Raw genomic sequence first — 22,166 nt, 5'->3', positions numbered from 1 at the left:
TATGTACCTCTGTATCCTTAGCCTTGACCCTCTATGTCTCACCGAATGCCACAATCCCAGTATGTAGGATAGTTGCAAATTTTTCCCAGAGGGAGTAGGAAATATTTGTGTACCTTCCTTTTCTCATTATGTCAGCAGTCTGCCACCTCTTCATCCTCACACAACTCAGGAGAAGGCAGTGGAATTTTCTCAGGTGAAGGTTGTCAGAGCCACAGACAGCTCTATAAAAGTCTATTGTTCCTGGGGAAAAAAAAGAAATAGGGGAGTTGGCATAAACAGCTTTTTTTTCTCTTTAGGATAGTCTCTGTACCACTTGATGTGCTATTCACATATATTGCAATACTATGAAAGTTAAAAGGGGAAGCAAAGGGGACTGTTAGAAACTACTGCCCTCTGCTCAAGTCCAGCAGAATCTCAGCAGAAAAGGGTCTTGCCAGAAGTAAATTCTGTTTGCAATTAAAGAATAAAGGCTGGTGAATTTATTCTGATTTCAAGAACTCTTAACAGGATTTTATCAAATAATCAAGTAAAAAGGAGAGGTTGCCCCTATAATTTTAGGCATTTTCTGTTTCTGAGAAATGCATTCTTTTACCACCCTTTACTCAATTGTCTGATTGTCTAGCTCAGGTATCCAGTTTGTACAATAACAAAGGTTTCTTTTTCCTGTCATACTGAATAATTGAAATTATCAGTAAGAATGTTTTGATGTCCTTAGGGCTTGCTATTGTTTTCAGAGTGCTTCACTCTGTTATATAAAATATCTTTACCTTTGCCTTGTGTTTGTATCCAATTTTGGACCAATCTGTAAGTCATGTTAACAGAGCATGGGTGATATTGTCATTCTGCTGCAGCTGTATAATTAGGGGGGGAAATTACTTAGGACTGATTGCACTCATCTCACAAATTGTTTGTTTGTTTACAGGTTGCACCACTGTGCTTAGGAAGAGCTGGAGCATGTGTTGTGACTGTAAAACTCTGAAATATTTTCTCTGGGAAGATGATATTTTCCTGTGTAGACTCAGAGGATTACTTTTTCCTCAAGCAAACTACAAGTGCACCAATCAGCACCAGGTGCAGGATATTCTACCACAGCAAAGTGTTTGATCTGAAGTTGACACGATGTTCTTATGGACCAATATTAAGCACTTTTTAAAAACTTTTGTTATGCATATGTTACACGAATTCTTCTTGTAAGAAAGTCACCTGCAACCTGCCAGTTGGCAGTAGAGGACTTCTGTTTAGGAAGTGCTAAGAAAATGAGTGAACTCACTATAATAATCAAATGTTATGGTTCTGGGGCCTTGATTTCCCTAAATGCAGAGCAATGATGCTGTAAATGGATATACTTTGATATAATTGGGTCTATCTCTGGATGAAACAAGTTATAGGATTGGACCCCATAGTTTTAATTTGCCTGTAATAAAATGCAAATAGTATGTGAGTAACTACAAGGCAGGCTAACAAACCAATGCAAACTATTGTAAATGGCAGGTGTCATGTCTGCCTTGGAAATGAAGTTGTGTATTTGGTGAATCTTTTGCACTTTTTAGCATCATTCCTAGTTAAGCAAACGTTTTATTTAACCAAAGCCTTATTTTAAATATTGTCTTATGCTAATAGAAACCTGCTATTTAATAATTTCGGACAGATATTTTTGACATCCAGTGTACTTTTGGGGTTTTCAGAGTTATTATGCAAGATGTAGAACATCATACCTTTTGCTCTGCTTTGGTTCTTGTATTTACTTTGATGTTTGTATGCATTATTGGAAGAATTCTAAAGTGTGATTAACAATTAACCAATTTAAGTTTAATATTTGCACTTTGGAATTTTTGAAGCATTCCATTACATTAGACTAATTACATTTTTAAATGAGGCTTTGCACTACTATGAGAAGTATACTTTTATAAGATGAAGAAATTGTCTGTCTTTCCTGTAAGGTTATCTAAAAATGTAAAGGGCCCAATCCTGCCAGATGCTCAGCTGCCACCATTTAAGCATGTTCAGCATCTTACAGGACAGTGAAGTGTTCCTCGCAGGGCTGTATTAAATTAGTTACCTTATTTAACAGTTACCTAATTTTTTAAGATACTTCATAATTTGCCTTTCTCGAGCCCTCTGCTGTTACACCGAATTGCTTTGAACCATCTAAATGTTCTCGGGAGAAGCCTATTTCTATTTGCTTTTATGTGCCTTGTCCCTTATGTTCTCCGAACAGCACCGCCCGTGAAAAACGGGAAGATGTGAACTCATTGAATGTTTTGGGTTTGTTTTTTTGTTTTTTTAAAAAGTTTGAAGTGCCCGATACCCAAAGTCCTTTGTACATTTCTAATTTTAAACGTGTGTTTTAACGCTCTCGGCGAACTATTTATTGTTTTAAAAGAAATCGGTGACACTTTGTGATGAAGCTTTGCAGTTGGAATACAGCTGATCTCAAGAGGCTTTGCTGGCGAGTTGTGTGTCTTTATTCCCTGGTTTAGAAGCCCGTTCTGCGTGACCGCGGTCTAAAACTCCCCTTTTCCTCTGAGAATTGGGTGCCGCGGCCTCAGGCAGAGCTCCTCCCGCCGGGACCGGGGCCGGGGCCGGGGCCGGGGCCGGGGCCGGGGCCGGGGCCGGGGCCGGGGCCGGGGCCGGGGCCGGGGCCGGGGCCGGGGCCGGGGCCGGGGCCGGGGCCGCTCTCTGCCCGCCCCGCTCTGGGTGCCGCGGCCTCAGGCAGAGCTCCTCCCGCCGGGGCCGGGCCCGGGGCCGCTCTCTGCCCGCCCCCGGCCCGCTCCGTTTCCGCGGTGACCGCGGCGCCGCGCGCGGGAGGCGCATGCGCGGTGGCGGCGCAGGCAGCCCGCTCTGGTGGCCGCGATGAAGGTGGGTCCGGGGGCCGCGGGGCGCCGGGGCCGGGCGGGGAGCGCTGGGTCCGGCCCGCGGAGCGAGCGGGCGGTGGCGTTTGCGGCCTGGGCCGGGCAGGGAGGCGCGGCGGGAAGGGCCGCCCGGCAGCGGCATGGGGGCCTGGTGTGCTTGCCGGCACTCACGCGTTTGTTTACTTTCGTGTGGGGAGACTTCGGGTGGAAGGGAGCTTAAAGGGCATCCAGTTGCGACGCTTCTGCGATGGACAGGCACATCTTCCACCAACCCAGGTTGCTCAGGGCTCCATCCTGCCTGGCCTTGTACCCTTCCACGGATGAGGTGTCCACAACTTCTGCGGGAAACCTGTACCAGTGCCTCTCCACCGTCACAGCCACCTCTTAGTAACTAATCCAAACCTACTCTCTCAGTTTGAAGCCATTCTCTCTTGTTCTGCGGTTGCATGCCTTTATAATAGTCCCTCCCTATCCTGTATGTTTCCTCAGGTACTGAAAGCCCACAGTTAGGTCACGCCAAAGCCTTCGCTTCTCCAGGCTGAGCAATCCCAGCTCTCTCAGCCTTTCCTCATAGATGGAGAAGTGCTTCTTCCCTCAAATCATCTTGGTGGCCCTCCTCCTTAAACTGTTTTTCAAAATCAAACGTCATTGTCAGATGTGGTTTATGAGTGTGGCATGTGGTGGTTGTGTTTTTGCTGGTTTTGTGAGCAGAATGCAGATTCAGTGTGAAGAATGCCTCAGTTTGCATTGACCCAAAAGAAGGGATAAGAACCTGTGGCAGACGAGCAAACCTCACAGGCATTTGGTGGACAGCAGGGGTTGGTGTTTATCTTATGACACGTAGGGATATAAGTCACGATAGCCAGCTATGGAGCAAACTTGTGGGCTTTATCTTACACCCAGGTTACATAAAAATATCTGTGGGGGCTGCAAAAGGAAAAGGCCGTTCAGAAATTTTCTCCTTTGGAAGTCAGAATCTCTTTTTATAGTGTGTTGGTTTGGGATCTTAGCTTTTAAGACCCAGCAATTCAGAGTAACCAAAAGATTACCTGTCTCTAAAAGAGTGAATGTTGAGCCTTCTGTGTTTACAAACCAAGGATGCTTTCTGGTCCCAGACTTTTCCATTAAATTTAAAGAACTATTAACGATGTGGTCTTTGAACTACAAGGGGAGAGTCTCATGCAATTTTTTTTCTTGTAACTAGGAGGCAAAAATAATAGTCTATTATTAATAGAGCTGCAGTTCTCTATGCGAACACCCAGCAGCAGAAACTTCAATTTTTTCCACTCAAAGAACGTTTATCTGGGATTTTGCTACTTCAGTGCATTGGAATCACACAGAAGCTGTTTGTGGTGGAGGGGGGGTTACCTCCACAGTACTCAGTTACTAACATGCTAGGCAGCTGTAGTATTCTTATATATGATGATTTTAAGATGTATCATTTCCTACTTTTTTTTTCTTTTTTTCCTCCAGCAAGTATTCACTCTGTATGAAAAAGCTTGGTCTGGTTCTCCTGTACAGTTTGCTTGGCAGAAAACTTTAGGAAATTTTCTTGCTGTAATAGGGTAAGACTGCAACTATTCATTGCATTTGTCCATCAAAATTGCTGATAAAGAAAGGGAATTATTCTATATATTAATCTTTTTTAGAGGTGATCGTTCTGTGAAAATTTTTGATCGTCATGGTCAGAAGAGAAATGACATCAACCTGCCAGGGTATGTCCTAAGATAGGTTTAAATTATTTTCATTGTTGTTTTCTTTAAAAACGATTCTCTTCTGGTGAGGTGCTTAGACAATGGGAGAAATTTGTAGGATGATATACTATCTCTGGTGAACATACCTGGCAGAGAAGACAAATTATGTAATTAAAATGTAAAAAAAAAAAAAGACCTATCACATTAAGAAGGCTCATAATGAGGTTATGTGCAATATATCCTTGCATTCTTGCTGTTGTCGATTTTCTAACAATTTGTTACCATGGCTTTGCTGAGGAAAGGTACTTCTTTGGTTTAGTGCTTGTGTTTACATCAGTGGCATAACTGTACGCATTGGCATTGTTGCTTTAGGTCAGGATGATACTTTTTTCCCAGCTTATCACTCTCTGGTTCACATCAGAGAGTGGTATGGAAGTTTACAAAGTGGATTTTTTCAGATTAAATCTAAAAGCTTATGCACTTTGGGAAGATATATTGAACTTCTTAAAAGGTAGTGAGACCATAGGAACCGGCTGGATATGGATCAGGGGAAACCTCCTTAGGGAAAAATGGTGTGACATTGGGTCATCATGTTGATTTGCTCAATAAATACTTTTTTATTGAGCATCATTAATACCTCGTGTTAGTTTCATTTGTGTACTGTTCATCTCTTCTTAGCACTTTAACTGTTCTTAATCATCATGGCAATTTTTAATTTTATTTCTAACTACCTGATGAATTTCAATTAAGACAGACCCCTTAGTCAAGGCAAAACTCCCATGATGTTTAAGGCTGAAACCTCTAGTCAAGAGTATAACTTTAATTTCCAAATCATCACTTAAATAGCCCTGTGTCATTGGTTAATATGAGCCAGAATCACTCAGTTCCCCAAGAAGTCTAGAAATCCAGTCTTTGTGGTAATTGCACCAAACCAGGAGATGCAATTCTCATAGTCTTTAGCAGACTCACATGTTTTTCACTGACCATCACACCTTGCTGTTCAGGGTAGGTGTTGTTCATAATATGGTCTGGCTGTGTCAGTCTCTTCTGCTTGGTAATATCTATGGCCCAGCTCTTTCTGTGCAGTGTTTGCACAATGTGTGATAAATTCACATTCTCTCCAGAAAATTGTCCAAAGTGAGGAAAGCTGTGTGGAATCAGAGATGTATTATCAGAAAAGTAATCCCAACTCTGAATGGCCTCTAACAAACGACAACCTTACAGAGGACTTTCAGTGTCTCTTGAAAATCAACGTGACCGTATGTCAAGTACTAGAACACAGGTAGCAGTGTTTTTTATGGCCTTCCCTCAGCCCCTGTCATCAATGGGATTTGAATAATAAGTGGGGTAATAATAATAATTTGAATAAGAGTGGGGTTGCTATAGGAATAGTTTACAGATAAATCTCCAGTCTGGGTTTGCAGGGGAGGAGAAGGGAAAAATAGGGACTCATTTGCATAGTTCTGGCTGTTTCTGTACACTTACAAACACACTTTAACATTCCTAGTGGTTTTTTTTTTTCTTCAGTAACTGCGTTGCTATGGACTGGGATAAGGATGGAGATACTTTAGCAATAATCACAGACAAATCTAGCACCGTATTTCTGTGGGATGCAATCACAAACAAAACAAGCCAGGTAGACAGTGGCATGAGGTAAGAAATTTTGTTTTAATGTGGATATTTAAAGAGTTTTACCATTGCAACTTGTTGATGTGGAGGCTATATTTCAAGATCATCTTTTTATTGGAGTCCTCATAATATATATACTAATTAAACTAATATGCTGCTGTTAATTGCTAAATTATTTTTTATATGATTTGCTGGTTTTGAAGTGTTTGTTGTGGATGGGGATTTTGGGGGTTACAGGGTGTTTGTTTATTTTTTGAGTGTCAGCAGTGCAATTGTCTCTAGAGCACTTCTCTTCAATGTTTCACCTTTGCGGTAGCAACAAGGATGGGTGAATTTTTCATGTATCTGCACTTGCTACTCTTTCTCCTAAGTCTTTCACACCAGCTAAAGGGAGCTTAAAAGTGAGATAAGTGATATCAGTGGTGCTAAGAATTATTTTTTCCCCTTAAATTAATAAGGGGGCTAAAATGCTGTTCACAAAGTAGAGTAGTTTAAGATGAAAGGAGATATCTAAGGGTCAAAGCCTTACCTCTCTGAATTTGGCCACAGACTTTAGATTCTTCTGGGGTCGGCATAACCATCAAGCATTGGGTTAATAGATAAGCTTGGTTTAACAATTAAATTTGTGACTTCTTTGAGTCTATTTCTCTAAACTCCTGCGTTCTACATAAATATTCTTCTTGTAGGAGAGAGAGTGGAAACAACTCTTGCCTGTGTTTGTTAAGATGTGTGTTATACATATATTATATTGAGGGAATGAATAGATATGGTCTGTTGCTCATGTGTGAGCAAATACTATGGGGAGAAGAGTAACCTGCCAGTATGCAAGCAAAAAGGAACATAGAAGGTACTTAACAGAATGGAGTCTGCAGTTAATTGCAGTTCCTTCATGATCTTTCTCTCTAATACTGGAGGTAAATTGCTTACTGGAGGCAGTCTTGCTAGAGCAATATATATCTATGTAAATCCCTGATCCTTTTTTTTGTCATGGTGTTATTGCTTAAGCAGAATAAGCACCAAGACATAAACAGTGTGATAATGAGGCTTTTCTGATATCCTTCCCTTTTTGAAATTAGAAAAGCATCCTTATATGCAAACCAAATATATTGGAGGGCATTTCACCTGTCAATATTTCAAATTTCTATTGCATGCCTAGAGTGAAACTTAAAAAGTTGGGAGGGACTGCACTAATTAGAAAATTTTGGTTTACAGTTTTTTTTGCTTAAGAGGCTCTTGGTTTTTTAACATGATATATAATATCTGCACCAAAATAGGCCTTGCTCTATCTGAAACTTCAAATTAAAATAGATCTTTCTAACTTCTTTATTACATTGACTAGAACTAGACCTACTCACTTTTGAGTTGGCTAAATGCATTGGGTTATTGAAGAGCAAACAAAAAAAACAATACAAAAAGTGACTGGAAAATAACCAGTGATTCCATCTAAGACTCTTGATGTTTGCAGACCCATTTACAAGTACAAGTCATGCTACATTACCTCATACGATTTTTTATTACTTTTACTATCTTCTGCATCCTTAGATAATTCTGATATTGGTCGAGAACATTTACTTAATTTGAAAGTTCTCGTTGGTCTGTATGACTCATAGAAATTAAAGACAAATGCAAAATTTATTTTGCTAAATGTTTGAATATGTGAACACATGAAAGGAATCTCTACTATACAAAGTAAATTTTTTCTTTGTTTTAGGGATGCAATGTCTTTCTTGTTATGGTCTCGAGTAGGAGCTTTACTTGCTGTTGGAACAACAAAGGGAAACTTACTCATATATAACCGTCAGACTTCTCGCAAGATTTCTGTCCTTGGTATGGACTGCTTTGAAACTGCTCTGGCACATGTGAAAGTGGAATTTTGCTAATATACATAGTTTCCTTTCCAGTTCTCTATATAAACATGCAGGTAAAAAATGTGGTCACACTCAACTTGCACCTTCTACTTTGGTGTACTCAGGAGAGTATTTTGAGAGAATACTAACTTTATATATATATATGTATGTATATATACACAAATACCTAACACTGCCTTACTGCCTCCTGGGGGACTTGTGTTACCTTTCTTGCCAAGGAATTGTGTGATTGTTCATTTGCTAAGTTACTCTTTCTTACCTCCTTAGAGTACCTCTGGGCATAAAGGCTAAGGATGTAACACATTCCCCAGAAATGTGAAGCAAATAAATGTAAGAACAAGGGCTGTGCTGTTTCATCTAAAGTCAAAAGATTTTCATCTGAGAGCAGATTTTTTAAAAAAAGGCTCTTGCTCTGACAGGTTGTTTCACATTCTGACATTCTGTGTTTGAGTGACTGGCTGAAGGATGTGTACTTCCATCACAGATTTTTTGTTGTTGTTGTTGTTGTGTTTGATTTGTGTTCTATGGGTTTTTTTCTTTCTCAGGTAAACACACCAAGAGGATTACTTGTGGCTGTTGGAGTACTGAAAACCTCCTTGCTTTAGGAGGTGAAGATAGAATGATTACTATAAGCAATCAGGAGGGGGATACTATAAGACAGGTAGTATTTATAATGGACATTTATTTTAAGATGTACTGGTTTCCAAGAAAGCTGGGACATATGGGAGCTTGTGCATTTTGAATCCCAGGGCTTTCAAGGACCAGGAGCTTTTTCTTTTTTCAGTGTTCATTTTATGCCAACATGTCATTAAGACCTAAACTGAGGTCATGTCTTCTCCCAGTGATTTTCTTGACTTTGATACTAAATGCAGTAGTAACTTTCCCTGTCTGTCCTTATGCAAAATTATACGTGGCAGGAGTAATGCCATTATTTATCATCAGCATGGGCTGCATTAACTGTTGATTTCTCAATCTGCACTTCTTTCTTGCAGACCTCAGTCAGCTCAGATCCCAGTGACATGCAGTTCTCAGTTATGAAGACTGATGACAGAGTATCAACCAGGGAAAGCACAGTAAGAAGTCACCACAAAATACTGTAGCTCGAGTGGGAATAATCTAACAGGATAACTCCATGTGACCTGCTGCCTTTTCTTCTGAGGAAATGGAGCTGACTTCTGTAGGGGAAAGTCTTGAATTTGAGATTGTAAAGATTTGAGAGTGTATTCTGCTGAGCTTGCATTTAGATTTGTGAACCACTGGCTTGCGAAGGGGAATGTCCTGAAAATCTCTTCTGCTGTTGATGAAGATTCAGAATTCAGATCCATGGGTTTCTTAAGGATTATTCAAATTCCTAGATCTCATCTTCTAGTGAAAATATAGGGCCTTAAAGTAATGCCATTCTTGTCATGTTAATTTTTCTTTTCAATTATTGGCAGGTCAGTGTAGTGGTTGGCAAGAAGACTCTCTTCCTTTTTAATTTGAATGATCCTGATAACCCAATTGATTTGAAATTTCAGCAGCCTTATGGCAGTATTGTAAGCTACAAATGGTGAGCAAAACTTTCTTAATTAATTATTCTAGTATTAAGAAGTTGAGATTTCCCAAGTAGTTCTGATAAATGCTGGAAACAAAATCATCTATCCCATGCTCAGACTGGATTTTTGTTGTCTGCATTGTAGACTTTTCAGTAATTATTTTCTGAACACAAGGTAGTCTGCATTTTCTAACTGTTCTACTCAATTGTTCAATAGCTGTAAAACAGTATCTGCCAACAGAATCACTGTTGGTATGCCCAGCTTTACACAAAAGTATGTTGCTGTCGTGACAGATGATTAAACTCACGGGTTTATGGGTTGTTTTCTGTTTGGATGAGTAACTGGTGGAAGAGCTAGGGGTAGAGTTGTGTCCTTCAGCTAGTTTGTTGGTTTGCAAAGCTGTGCAAAGTTCTTGTAGCCTTCTTTTTGTGCAATACCATTGGTAATGTTTCTATGAAGAAAACCAAAGCTAGAAGTTTCAGATCTGTACCAAAAACGTAGCTGTACTATTTCTGTGTCTTTGAATCATTACAGCTTGTCTTTTAATGCCTGTTCAGTCAACATGGAATTGACATCCCTTTATACTACAGATCTAAAAATTCTGGAGCTATATGCTTCTTAGTTTATGACCATGTGTAACAAGGTGTACCTGGGCTGCTTCCCTTGCAGTGATTTTTCTTGCAATTGAGCTAATGAGATATTGTTTGAATTAATCTTTACATGCTGTAACTATTTGTGCCTTAACCTCATCATTTCTGCTTGATACTATGAAAAGTAAACAGAATATTCACAAATTTGTTGCTTTGGTACTTCCACTGTGTTTGCAGTGCCCTTAAGGGCACAGTGACTGGCATTATTGTTTTAACATGGCTTTGATGGGACCACATAGGCCAGAACCTTGAAATGAAAGTTGCCATCTTCTTGTATGCTTATTTCAATGAGGAAACCAGAAATCTTTATCCTGCCATTACTGCCAGGTGTACAGCTTGCTGAAAATAAAGTGGCATTATAACAAACAGGAGACAATAAAGATGACTTACAAGGCATCTGGGCACAGGCATGATTCTGTCCTTCAGGGACCTTTGATAGTTTTCCCTTAACCTATTTTATATTATATGGTTCAACATGATATATATAAATACCCATAATTTGTTTATTCTTTTCTGTTGCTGGGTGGCATTGACTGTACCCCAGCAGTCTGAAAGAAAATGCTTTTTTGCATATTGCATTAATAGATCTCTTTTCTAAAATGTTACTTTTTTGTAACAGGTATGGTGATGGCTACATTATGATTGGTTTCTCACAAGGGTATTTTGTAGTCATTTCTACACACATTCGTGAAATAGGACAAGAAGTCTTTCAAGCTCATAATCATAAGGATAATCTTAGCAGCATTGCTATATCACAGTCATTAAACAAAGCTGCATCATGTGGGGACAATTGGTAAGTGGTAGTTCATATATAAAGAATAGAATTCATCTCTCAGGACTGGAGCTAATGGGCATTCACACTCTGCTTCCTAAGCCTTCAAGGTTCCCTGAGAAGTGAATTTAGAAAAGGTAAGATTAATGGCTGTATGGAACTGCTGCTCTGCCTAGAGCTAGGAGAAGCTATTGTTGACAAAAATCTCTGCAACTGTAATTAATATCATTAATTGAAAACAGAAAAAGAAATAAACCTTTGTATGTATTTTTCCTTTTGATCAATTTTTTTTCTGTTATGTTGCTTGGCAACAAGATAGTCCAAACTTCTTTACTGAGATTTATTGATTGAACATAAACATCTGCTTAACAACAGGAGAAAAATTAATTTAAATCTGCACTGAAAATGTTGGTACCTTATATCCTCCTCTCCAGTGTTCGATCTTACCTGCAGTCTAGACAAAAGTTGAAAAGGAAATAAATAACTGGAATTAAATACACTGGAGTTTTTCCAAAATGTTCTGTGCATACTATAGAACAGCTCCTTTAGTTCCTCATCTGCTAATCCCTGATTCTGTGGTATCTGAATTCTTCAGCAAAAGAGGACTTGTGTCATAGTAGAGGAGTCAAACAGTTCTCTCTGTTCTCAGCTCTGTGTAGGACCAACTGCTGATTTATGACACTTGTACATCAAGAGTGGTTTAACTGTGAGCAAAACATGGTGAAACTTCAAGCACTTGAGCTATGGTACAATAAGGGTTATTTCTTTCAGTGGTTTAACTTGCATTGAGTGATGTGATAGCATAAGTAAACTCTGACTCTCTCCCTTTTATATGCAGGAGAATTGAAAGTATTTTTTGCATCCATGTTTCAAGCCCTGTGTGTCCATCAGTAATGTCTTTTAAAACTAAAATGCTATAACAGATCAAAGCGAATAACAATCTATGTTCCCTAGCCTTCTATTCTTTCAAATTGGATTTGTGCCTTTTCCTCAAATTTTAGTTCTCTGAGCAAATATTTTTGTTCTGTGATATAGTGATACACTATTTACAGTGATGGATAATAATCTGTTGTTTTTAGGAAATTGAAGACATTTTGCATCCGTGTTCTACTTTTTGCTCAGTTAGGCTGTCTTGATTGGACTGTGTTTCTTCCAGTTAATGATTACTGAGATTTGGATTGGTGGGAATGACTGGCTCTTCATTTTTGTTTTAGCATCAAAATCCATGATCTGACTGATATGAGAGAAATGTATGCCATAATAAACTTGGATGATGAAAACAAAGGTATGTTAACTTTCTCCATGGGGATAGAAAATTTTACAAATTAAGTAAACTGGAATTTTGACAGTGTCTCTGCTCTTAAAGTAAAACTACTGCTCTTGGAAAAACTGTTTAAATACAGAATTTTTCAAAAACTCCTGCTTTCCCAACCTGTATTTATTAGGTGACCTGTAGCAAAATGGGAGCATATTTTACCTATTCAAAGTGTAGAGAAGTACAGCTCTCAGAACATTTGATCAATTAGTGTTGTGCAGTTTTGAATCTGTATTACATTGTATTCAGATTATTACAATAATACACTTAACTGGTTTCTGCTTCTTTCCATTAATTTTTTTGGTGCTCTTTGATATGTCTTGTTCTAACACTGATACTTGATCTGTTCTTGTCCTGATGTACAGGACTTGTGCCTGTGGCTTCCAGAACAGTGTTACAAAACCATTTTCTTGAGTAGTGAGTTTCCACCCTTGTCTCCTCATGTAGTGTTTGTAAATGCTTCAGTTTTTGTAAAGTCGATGGTTGCCTCCAGCATTTTTATTTGTAGAAAACTTCCTTTTAAAATTTTTTTCTTTTTAAGAAATCTAGGATATTTTCAGCACAACACTTCTCTGTCTCCCTTGGAATATTAGTATTAGCCAGTTGGAGTATGTTTTTTTCTAATGGCATTTTCAGATACTGAGGAACAAACAGCAGTTCCTGTGTTTAGTGCTTACTGATTTGGCAGTAAGGGGAGTAAGATTGAATTCTGCTCAGCTGCTTCCAGTATTATGGATCACTTTGAATGTGCTGCCTGAACTGAATGTGCTCTTTTCAGTGTTGAAAAGAGGAAGGATGTTGATCAGTTTTGTAACAGATCTGTAATCTGGTCTAGTGAAGGTGGGTTACACCTAGATGGCCTTTAAGGTCCTTTCCAGATCAGATCATTCTGTGATTCTGTCAAGTCTTCACTCTGAGGAAAACACTGTATTAGTTAATTATGTGTTTGAGTTGAGTGATTCTAATTCATTTTGGAATTATATTAATAGGTTAGCTTTAGTACATATATTCTAGCTATTAATTCCTACAGTTTTCACAGTTAAGAGCAAAATAATTGCTTGTTGGTTAAGTAGTTACAGAAAGAACTGTATTTTTTATTTTTTAAAAACTTGTGAATATTTTAGGTGTAGATCAGATGGCTTGGACAGATGATGGACAGCTGTTGGCAGTATCTACACGAAGAGGATCCCTCCATGTTTTCTTGACAAAGCTTCCAATCCTTGGAGACGCTTGCAGTACACGGATTGCATACCTCACTTCTCTGCTTGAAGTCACCATAGCAAATCATGTGGAAAGGGTATGATAACCTCTTCCTTTTAAACCTCATGTAGATATAATTAAAGTAAGCATTAAAAGTGGATGAAATTTGTTTTATTTTGTTTTGTTTTCTTACAGGAGCTACCAGTCACAGTCTCTGTTGAAGTAGAGCCCAGTTTTGTTGCTATTGGTGTTTATCATTTGGCTGTAGGAATGAACAACCGGGCTTGGTTTTATGCACTTGGAGAGAATAGTAAGCATAAATTTAGTTCTCTTAAAACTAATGCAGCACTCTGTATTTTATTTTATTAATTTAGTACTGTGTTTAGCAGTTCTGGACATTCCACGTTGTACAATAAAACCTTGAATTGCCAACGGTCCTGCTAGGATGGGATAATAATTTTCACAGGCTGAAGCAGTTATGGCAAGACATTGTAAATAATAGAAATAAAACTTCTCATTTGAGATGTGAGGTATTGGTCATGAAATGTAGACTGTTGCTTACTTGTTTTCTTCACATCATCTTGTTAATCAATTAAGGACTTCAGGCTTTTGAGATATTATATATCTGTTTTAAAGTACTAAGTTGGGCAATGTACCTAGGAACTATGATCAGAGTGTTTAAATTTTCAGTTTGGCAGATCTTCATGTTGTTTGTATGGGATAAGGAACAGTTGGTTATGCTATGTCCAAATTTTAGATGGTGGATTTCAAACTTTCATGTTTTTCTAAGCATCCCTTTTTTTCAGTGACAGTAAATTAAATAAAACTATAACAATACTAGTCAAAGTTGCATAGGAAAAGAGTTTCTCTTGTAGTTTCTAACCAGATCTCTGACTGCCAAGAAGAAAGTCTCTTTATGTGTGACTTGTCCCCTCTCTGCTTAGTTGTAAGATTTTCACATCTCCTTACTCAACTGCAAGTTTAGTTAAGTGAAGACCTGTACAAAATCATAATATTTTTACCTTATCTTTTCTGTTTGAATCCTTTAGATGTAAAAAAGCTTAAAGATATGGAGTACCTGGGGACAGTAGCAAGTATGCACCTTAATTCTGATTATGCTGCTGCTCTCTTTGAGGGTAAAGTCCAGCTGCATATGGTAAGAGCTCTGGCAATTTGGATTGCCAATGTTACCTACTGAGTTGATAAGCTGAGCAAGTTAATGTAATATTAAAAATTAAATAAAATGGAATGATGTTCAGTTAATGGAGTTAAATATTAGAAATTCTCCAGAATAGTTTTGTTGACTAAATAAAATATAGAGCTGAGTTTCTGTAGACTTAGAAATACAACCTAGACTAGAACAGGTGAAGAAAAACATTTTCTTGTCAGGTATTTAACAAGTTTTATTTTAAAGGTCTCTGGTAATGTGACAGAAGCAGATGCTAAGTTCTTAAGAAATGCACATGCGAGTTTTTTTCCGTCTAATTTTCTTACAGTTTGATAAAAGCAACACTATGATACCCTATTGTTAACAGTGGAGATTTTCAGTTCATTCTGTTCTTTATATTTAGATAGAAAGTGAGGGTTTGGGTGCTCAGGAAGAACGAGAAACTCGACTTTTCCCAGCAAATGATGATAAATACCGAATTTTGTGCCATGCTTTAACTAGTGACTTCCTCATATATGGTACAGATGTGAGTATTACTTACTTCAAAAGATCTTTTTAGATGGAGTATATTTATGTTTGAATTTTTTGATTACTTCTCATGCTTTTAGCAAAACAAAAAGTGTATCTGTGAACTTTTAGAGTGGATTATTTTCTATAGAAGAACTTTGAGCAAATACAGTCAAAATTGCATCCAGCTTCCTTTACTGTTGCATTTATGTGACATGCATTGGCAGGAATGTTAAGTTTTGCTTTTACTAGTGTTTGTTGCAAAACATTGCTTTTAATAGCAGAACTTAATTCTATTGCATTAGTGAGAGGATTGGCAATCAAAATGTCTTCCAGGTATAGGTAAAAACATAGCACTTCCCTTGCAAATTTGTTGATTTAGGTGGCGATGTGAAAAATGTGGACAAAAAGGTACTGATGTATACAAATGTCGTAGCATAAATGAAAGCCTTCATTTGCTACTGAAGCCTTTGTCAAAAGACAATTTTTTTTACGTGTTTCAACAAGGATAGGAATTAAGGAGGGCACTGAAAAGGGATGTGGACATGCTTATTGATTTTTCTGGAGTTTTTGATGTATGAGGGTAGTTTTTTGTCCTTTTAATATTTTCTGGCGCTAGTAATACAGGACATGTTTGACATTGTAGTATCATGCTCTTTGTGATATCAGCTGATGTACTGACCTGGTTTAATAACTGATTTAATAACTTGGGTGATTTTGTAGCAGATGAGCCTTTCACACCTCCTCAGCACCTAAACTGGTACTGGTAAATTTGAAGTACTAAATTTGCAACTGATCAATTTGATGTGTGCAAATACTACCACTGATGTCAAAAACCACATTTTTTTAATATACCTTTAATTACAAATCAGTTTGATTGCTTTTATTCCCTGACTTAGGTGCTTCTCTTCTTAAGAATGTGTGATTCTTTCATGGAAGCAAATTTTACAGCTTTTTTTGAAGATTAGGCTTCTCTCAGCAATGAGGCAGACATTTCATTTGTTTCGAGAACTGCACCGATGTCTCCACAAAGCAGAGGGAGATAAATACCAGAACCAACAGAAAACCCCTCAAACCTCCCAAATCCTTTCTTTTTCTCCAAAAGTTTTTCCTGTCTTCCCCAAAACAGGGTTTGAGAATGAAGCAAAAAAAACCACTTAGAAGTACTTTTTTTGAGCACTCGCTACTCTAAGATGGAAGACACTACAGCCAAATTAATTACCTGCTTGCCACTTACTGATGTAATTATTAACATTTTCTATTATTTCTCGTTAGACTGGAGTTATTCATTATTTCTTCATTGAAGACTGGCAATTTGTGAATGAATATCGACATTCTGTCAGTGTGAGAAAGGTTTTTCCAGATCCCAATGGAACCAGAATGGCTTTCATAGATGACAAAAGTGATGGCTTTGTCTATTGTCCAGTAAGTTAGTGTGGGATACCAATACAATATATGTACAAGCAGGCTCTTCAACTATATAGTGTTTTTGTTGGAAAATGAAGAATATTTTGGCACTCCAGCATGTATGGTGATAGAAGAAATTGGCAAGGAGTAAAGATAATTTAATGGTAATGTAAGGAAATAAAATCTGTCATACTAGATCAGGACAATTCCATTATACTAAGTTCCTGATCAGTAAATTTCAAAAATGTATGTGTTTGTGTATTTAAATACAGATAATTTACCCAGCTTCACTGCCCCTCTCCATACCTTTTTTTAAAACATAGTAAATATCATTTATATAATGTGCATTTTCTCCACTTCAAATTTAAATTCTTGTGTTATTCAGAATCACTGCTTATAAGGAAACTTCTTCTTAAAACAATTTTCATATTTCTGCACTACTTATGTTATTTTTAAAATTTTTAATCACAGCTGGGATGAATATTTTGTTTCTCACCTTAGTCACTTAGTAGTAATTTTACTTTTGCATTATATGTAGGTAAATGATAGAGCATATGAGATTCCAGACTTCTCACCAACCATTAAAGGAATCCTGTGGGAAAACTGGCCAATGGATAAAGGTGTTTTTGTTGCTTTTGATGATGATAAAGTATACACTTACGTTTTTCACAAGGATACCATTCAAGGTACCATAAGCTCTTTAAAAAGCTTGTTCTTAAAGATTATACTATTTTAGTTAATAAAGTAAAACATGTTCTGAATCTTCATTTGTCTTAAATAAAATACATATAGAAATAAATAGTACTACAGAAGATTTGAAGTGCAGCTTATGTATAGAAAACTAGTTACTTTACAGGTTTCTCTGTAAGGCTTCAAGGCATTTTGGTGTCAGCTCCATAAGCTTCTTGCTATTATCATAGTTCATCTGAAAGTTACACATTGTGCTTCAGTTGTATGTTGAAACATTCATGAGAAAAATCTCAGGGTCACAAAACTTGCATCAGGGTCACAAAACTTGTATTCATTAAAAGTGTTAAAGTTGTAAACATAGCCATTTCTATATGTGCAAGAGAGAAAAATTGAAATTTACCTACCAACATTTGGAAAAGGATCTTACTGGTTTAGAAGCTTTACATTCTGTATATTTACTGAAAGATGTGTGCTTGTGTACTTGCTGCTGGCTGCCAGAATTACAGACCCTGAATTAATGTCCTGCAAATATACATGTTTTCAGCTGCTTGCTATACTTTTTACCATGTAAGGATTTTTACAATACATCTTTTTTCTTCCTGATCTTTGAATCTAGGATCAAAGATTATTTTGGCAGGTGGCACGGAAGTCCCCTATTCCCATAAACCTTTGTTGTTGTACAATGGAGAATTAACTTGTCAGACTCCAAGTGGGAAAACAAACAGTATCTATTTAAGTACTCATGGTTTCCTTGGCAATTTGAAAGACTTTGGACCCGATATGCTGAGACAAATGCTTACTCAGACTCTAATGTTGAAAAGGTACATCTGCATTTTAATTATATTGTATAATTGTTTTCTTCTGTGCTTATAGTTCAATATATCATATCCTGGTGATTTTAAAGTGTCCTGCTGAATTTTGATAAATCAGATTGATCTGTAAGTTCACATAGCTCTCCAAGCAAAGTAAATGACCCAGTGATGGTTGAGAGTTTTTTTCACTGTCAAGTAAAAACCTAAAATAATTTTTTTCAAGACTTATTTGGGATTTTGTGACAGTGACTCCGCCAAAACTGGCTGAGGATGCTTCTGTTGTACTCTCCTCCCACTGTAATGAAGCAATGTAAAATTAATACAATGGAAAGAATGCCGGAGTAGGGAAAGCAGATGGTTTCCTTAAAAAGTGTGGTAGAAACAGGAGAAATAGAACTGTAAGGAACACATTTGTATTTTTCCATTCTTCCTGATACATCTCTCTCTCCATGGTTTAGAAGTAAATGTCTTCATGTTTTCTCTGACAGAGAGAAAAAAATGTTGGGAGCTAGTTTTGAGTATGAGTAATACCTAAAATTAAAATAGTTGTAAATGTGTTTTACCTTCTATAGGTTTTCTGAAGCATGGGAGATTTGCAGGCTTCTGAATGAGCAGTCCTGTTGGAATGAGCTGGCCAAAGCTTGCTTACATCATATGGAGGTGGATTTTGCAATCCGTGTTTATCGAACATCTGGTAATGCTGGGATGGTGATGTCACTAGAGCAAGTAAAGGTAAACTATAAAGTCTTACCTAGGAAATATGGTAATTTAATTCCTCTTTAAGAATTGCTGAATTCTTGGGGTTTTTTTTGTGGGGGTAAAGGGTTGGTTTTGTTCAAACAGAAGTTGAGTTGCTTTCAAGGGATATAGAGGATAAAGTGTCCAAACTACAGACTGTTTGCTTGGTTTTCTCTTGGAGTGTTGCAGTCTCTACTGTAATGCACAGTATTTCTTTCTGCATTTGCTTGAGAACAGCAGAATATATTCATGTCTCAGGCACTGGGAGGCTCTTATTTCCTTTTGTTATTTTTTAGAAAATGTTGAAGACTGCTATTAAAAAATTCCAAAATAAAACCAGATTGCATCTGTACATCTAAAAGTGAAATAGTACCTTAAAATTATACTTCTGCAAATTGCTGATTTTAGACAGTGTTAGCTGTAGTGGCACATGAGGGCTTTTTCTGGTTTGTAGAATCCAATACACATCATTGTAAAATGTAAGGATATTTAGTTTTACTATTTTGCTTTATTTTTCTTACAAGCTTATGTTATTTATACAATATTTACTTTCTTTTGCACTACTTCTGCACCTATTATGTCTTTCTACAGGGGATAGAAGACCACAATCTTTTAGCAGGACATCTTGCAATGTTTACTAGTGATTTTAATCTGGCTCAGGATTTGTATCTGGCATCCTCCTGTCCTATTGCTGCTCTTGAGGTATTCATTTAAGATGTGTATATTTTCTGCTGGTTTTGTTTCCAGGGTAATGCTGGAGTATTTTACTTTCTGATAATTTTGTCCTTTTATGGTTTTGATCTTGCCATTGTGTGACTAGAATCAAAGACTGTCCTGATTTAGAAGGGAATCACAAGGAGCATTGAGTCCAACTCCTGGCCCTGCACAGGAGAACCCCAAGGGTCACACCTTGTGCCTGAGAGCATTTTCCAAATGCTTCTGGAACTCAGTCAGGCTTGGTGCTGTGACTGCTGCCCTGGGGAGCCTGTTCCAGTGCCCAGCCACCCTCTGGGTGAAGAACCTTTTCTTGAATGATATTCAATGTAAAACTGCTCTGACACAGCTTCAGGCTGTTCCCTTGGATCCTGTATCTGGGCACCACAGAGAAGAGATCAGTGTCCGCCCCTCATCTTCCCCTCACAAGGGAGTTGTAGACTGTGACAAGATCTCCCCTCAGTCTCCTCCAGGCTGAACAGGCCAAGTGACCTCAGCCACTTCTCATATGACTTCCTCTCAAGGCCCTTCACCATCATTGTAGGCCACCTTTGGACACTCTCTAACAGCTTTAGAGCCTTCTTATATTGTGGTGCCCAAAACTGCACACAATATTCAAGATGAGGCTGCACCAGCCCAGAGCAGAGCAGGACAATCCCCTCCCTTGCCTGGCTGGCCATGCTGTGCCTGATGCCCCCCAGGACAGGGCTGTCCCTCCTGGCTGCCAGGGCACTGCTGGCTCATGTTCAACTTGTCATGGACCAGGACCCTGGTCCCTTTCCAGTATCTCATTCCCCAGGCTGTTTGTACATCCAGACTTGCTCTGTTCCAGGTGTAGAGTCCAGCACTACTCCTTGTTAAACTTCATACAGTTGGGGAGTGCCCAGTCCTCTAATTTGGCAAGGTTTCTCTGCAGAGCCTCCCTGCCTTTGAGGGAGTCAAGAGCTCTTTCCAATTTAATGTCATCATCAAATTTATTTATTATACCTTTGGGTCCTGTGTCCAAGTCATTTATGAAGATGGTGAAGAGCACAGGACTGAAAATGGAGCCCTGTGGGACCCCACTGGTGGCAGATCCCCAGTCTGATGTCTCCCCATTCACTGTAACCCTTTGTGTCTGACTCATGACCCAGTTGCTCACTCATCCCCTGATGTGTTTATACAGCTGTGGGCTGGACATTTTACAAACTGTATGAGACCACATTCAAAGCTTTACTGAAAGCCAAAAAGATTACATCAATAGACTGTCCTTGATCAGCTAAGTGGGTTACCTTCTAATAAATGGAAATTAAGTTTGTCAAGCAGGACTTTGCTCTCATGAAGTTGTGCTGGCTGTGACCAATGCGTGTGTTGTCCTTGCAGTGTTTTTCAATAGCTCCCAGAATAATCTTCTCCCTAATTTTACCAGGCACTGAAGTGAGACTGACAGGCCTGTCATTTCCAGGGTCAACCTAACAGACATCCTTCATGATGAACATCTCTCAAATTGCCTGAATCTTTGTAGAATATTAGCTCAATATTTGTATTTAGAATAATTTAAAGTTCAGAATAGAAGTCCAAATTTGATACTTGCTTCAGACAATGTTACTGTTGTTTGTTAATAGATGCGAAAAGACTTGCAGCACTGGGACAAAGCACTGCAGCTGGCTAAGCGCCTGGCCCTGGACCAGATCCCTTTCATATCAAAGGAATATGCAGTGCAGCTTGAATTCATGTAAGTTCTCCTGTAAGGTTGTAGCATAACAATAGTAAACCAATACTCAAGCTCAATAGAACACAGAACTAAGATATTTCAGATGACTGCATTGCTAAGAGACAATTCAGTGAGGTCTTACAGCTCTAGTATGAGGAAGAGTAGTTTTGCAAGGAATTTTCATGCTAGAGACATGTTAGTAAATCATAGTTCTTTTTCACTAATTCTGGTATATGTAGGTTCTTTGCCACTGGTAGGTCCGCTATATACTATATGCATCATCTACTAAATAAACACTTTGCTGCAGGCATGTGCTTGGAAAATAGAGAAAGTCACAATTATTTAACACTTCTTGCATTGGATGAAAGCCATGTCTTTTGCCTGTCTTTCTTTAAATATCTATAAGCCTTTATTTTCTTAAATCATTTAGGCAGGGGTGAGTCAAATTTCAAGGCTACCAATCCCTGAAAGACAGAACACATGATATCATGTGACAAGACATCATTTGACATGATTTTAAAGTCTATTTAATAGTTAATTCTTCCCAGATGATGCCTGGTCTGTTTAATATCTAAGTCAAGAGGAAAAAGTTACCTGTTAATAGTTTGTAGACAACTCCCTTCCCTTGGCAGTACACCTGGCATTCAGAGAGAGAGGACACTTGCTGGTCACAGAAGGGAAGGAATGGACACACATGAAACAATGCAACCATCTGGAACTTGAATTCTGAGTATACTCTAGGAAAAAATTGCCTTTGATTTTGTGTTGAAAAAATTCTAAATAATTTCAAAGATTAGTTTCATTTTTCTTCCAGGAAAATCTGGAATAGAGCTGAGACCACTGAGGTGTATTTTGCAGATAGATTATTTCTATTTTCTGCCTTTCAAGGGAGGTTTATTGGTCCCTGTCGAACAGAATTGAG

General features: G+C 38.2%; 2 protein-coding genes across 5 annotated transcripts in view; both read left to right on the top strand.

Moving 5' to 3' along the window:
* The window catches only part of KLHL5 (kelch like family member 5), a 48,485-nt gene extending 46,070 nt beyond the window's left edge, over positions 1–2,415 (top strand). For all 4 annotated transcript variants that reach the window (XM_058803117.1, XM_058803119.1, XM_058803121.1 and 1 more), the window contains one exon: positions 923–2,415. In XM_058803117.1, the coding sequence (XP_058659100.1) occupies positions 923–979 (57 nt within the window). In that variant the 3' untranslated portion in view covers positions 980–2,415. The remainder of the gene's footprint in view (positions 1–922) is intronic.
* Positions 2,416–2,836: 421 nt separating this feature from the next.
* The window catches only part of WDR19 (WD repeat domain 19), a 39,446-nt gene continuing 20,116 nt past the window's right edge, over positions 2,837–22,166 (top strand). The window contains exons 1-20 of the mRNA XM_058803057.1: positions 2,837–2,859; positions 4,326–4,417; positions 4,502–4,567; positions 6,074–6,199; positions 7,887–8,002; positions 8,589–8,704; positions 9,036–9,116; positions 9,480–9,592; positions 10,848–11,021; positions 12,215–12,285; positions 13,440–13,612; positions 13,711–13,825; positions 14,565–14,671; positions 15,087–15,209; positions 16,466–16,615; positions 17,136–17,283; positions 17,904–18,108; positions 18,672–18,831; positions 19,429–19,539; positions 21,156–21,265. Coding sequence (XP_058659040.1) covers positions 2,854–2,859; positions 4,326–4,417; positions 4,502–4,567; positions 6,074–6,199; positions 7,887–8,002; positions 8,589–8,704; positions 9,036–9,116; positions 9,480–9,592; positions 10,848–11,021; positions 12,215–12,285; positions 13,440–13,612; positions 13,711–13,825; positions 14,565–14,671; positions 15,087–15,209; positions 16,466–16,615; positions 17,136–17,283; positions 17,904–18,108; positions 18,672–18,831; positions 19,429–19,539; positions 21,156–21,265 — 2,363 coding nt within the window. The 5' untranslated portion in view covers positions 2,837–2,853. The remainder of the gene's footprint in view (positions 2,860–4,325; positions 4,418–4,501; positions 4,568–6,073; positions 6,200–7,886; positions 8,003–8,588; positions 8,705–9,035; positions 9,117–9,479; positions 9,593–10,847; positions 11,022–12,214; positions 12,286–13,439; positions 13,613–13,710; positions 13,826–14,564; positions 14,672–15,086; positions 15,210–16,465; positions 16,616–17,135; positions 17,284–17,903; positions 18,109–18,671; positions 18,832–19,428; positions 19,540–21,155; positions 21,266–22,166) is intronic.

Source organism: Ammospiza caudacuta, chromosome 4 (assembly GCF_027887145.1).
Source record: "Ammospiza caudacuta isolate bAmmCau1 chromosome 4, bAmmCau1.pri, whole genome shotgun sequence".
NCBI classification, from domain to species: domain Eukaryota; kingdom Metazoa; phylum Chordata; class Aves; order Passeriformes; family Passerellidae; genus Ammospiza; species Ammospiza caudacuta.
This window is presented reverse-complemented; position numbering and strand designations above follow the sequence as displayed.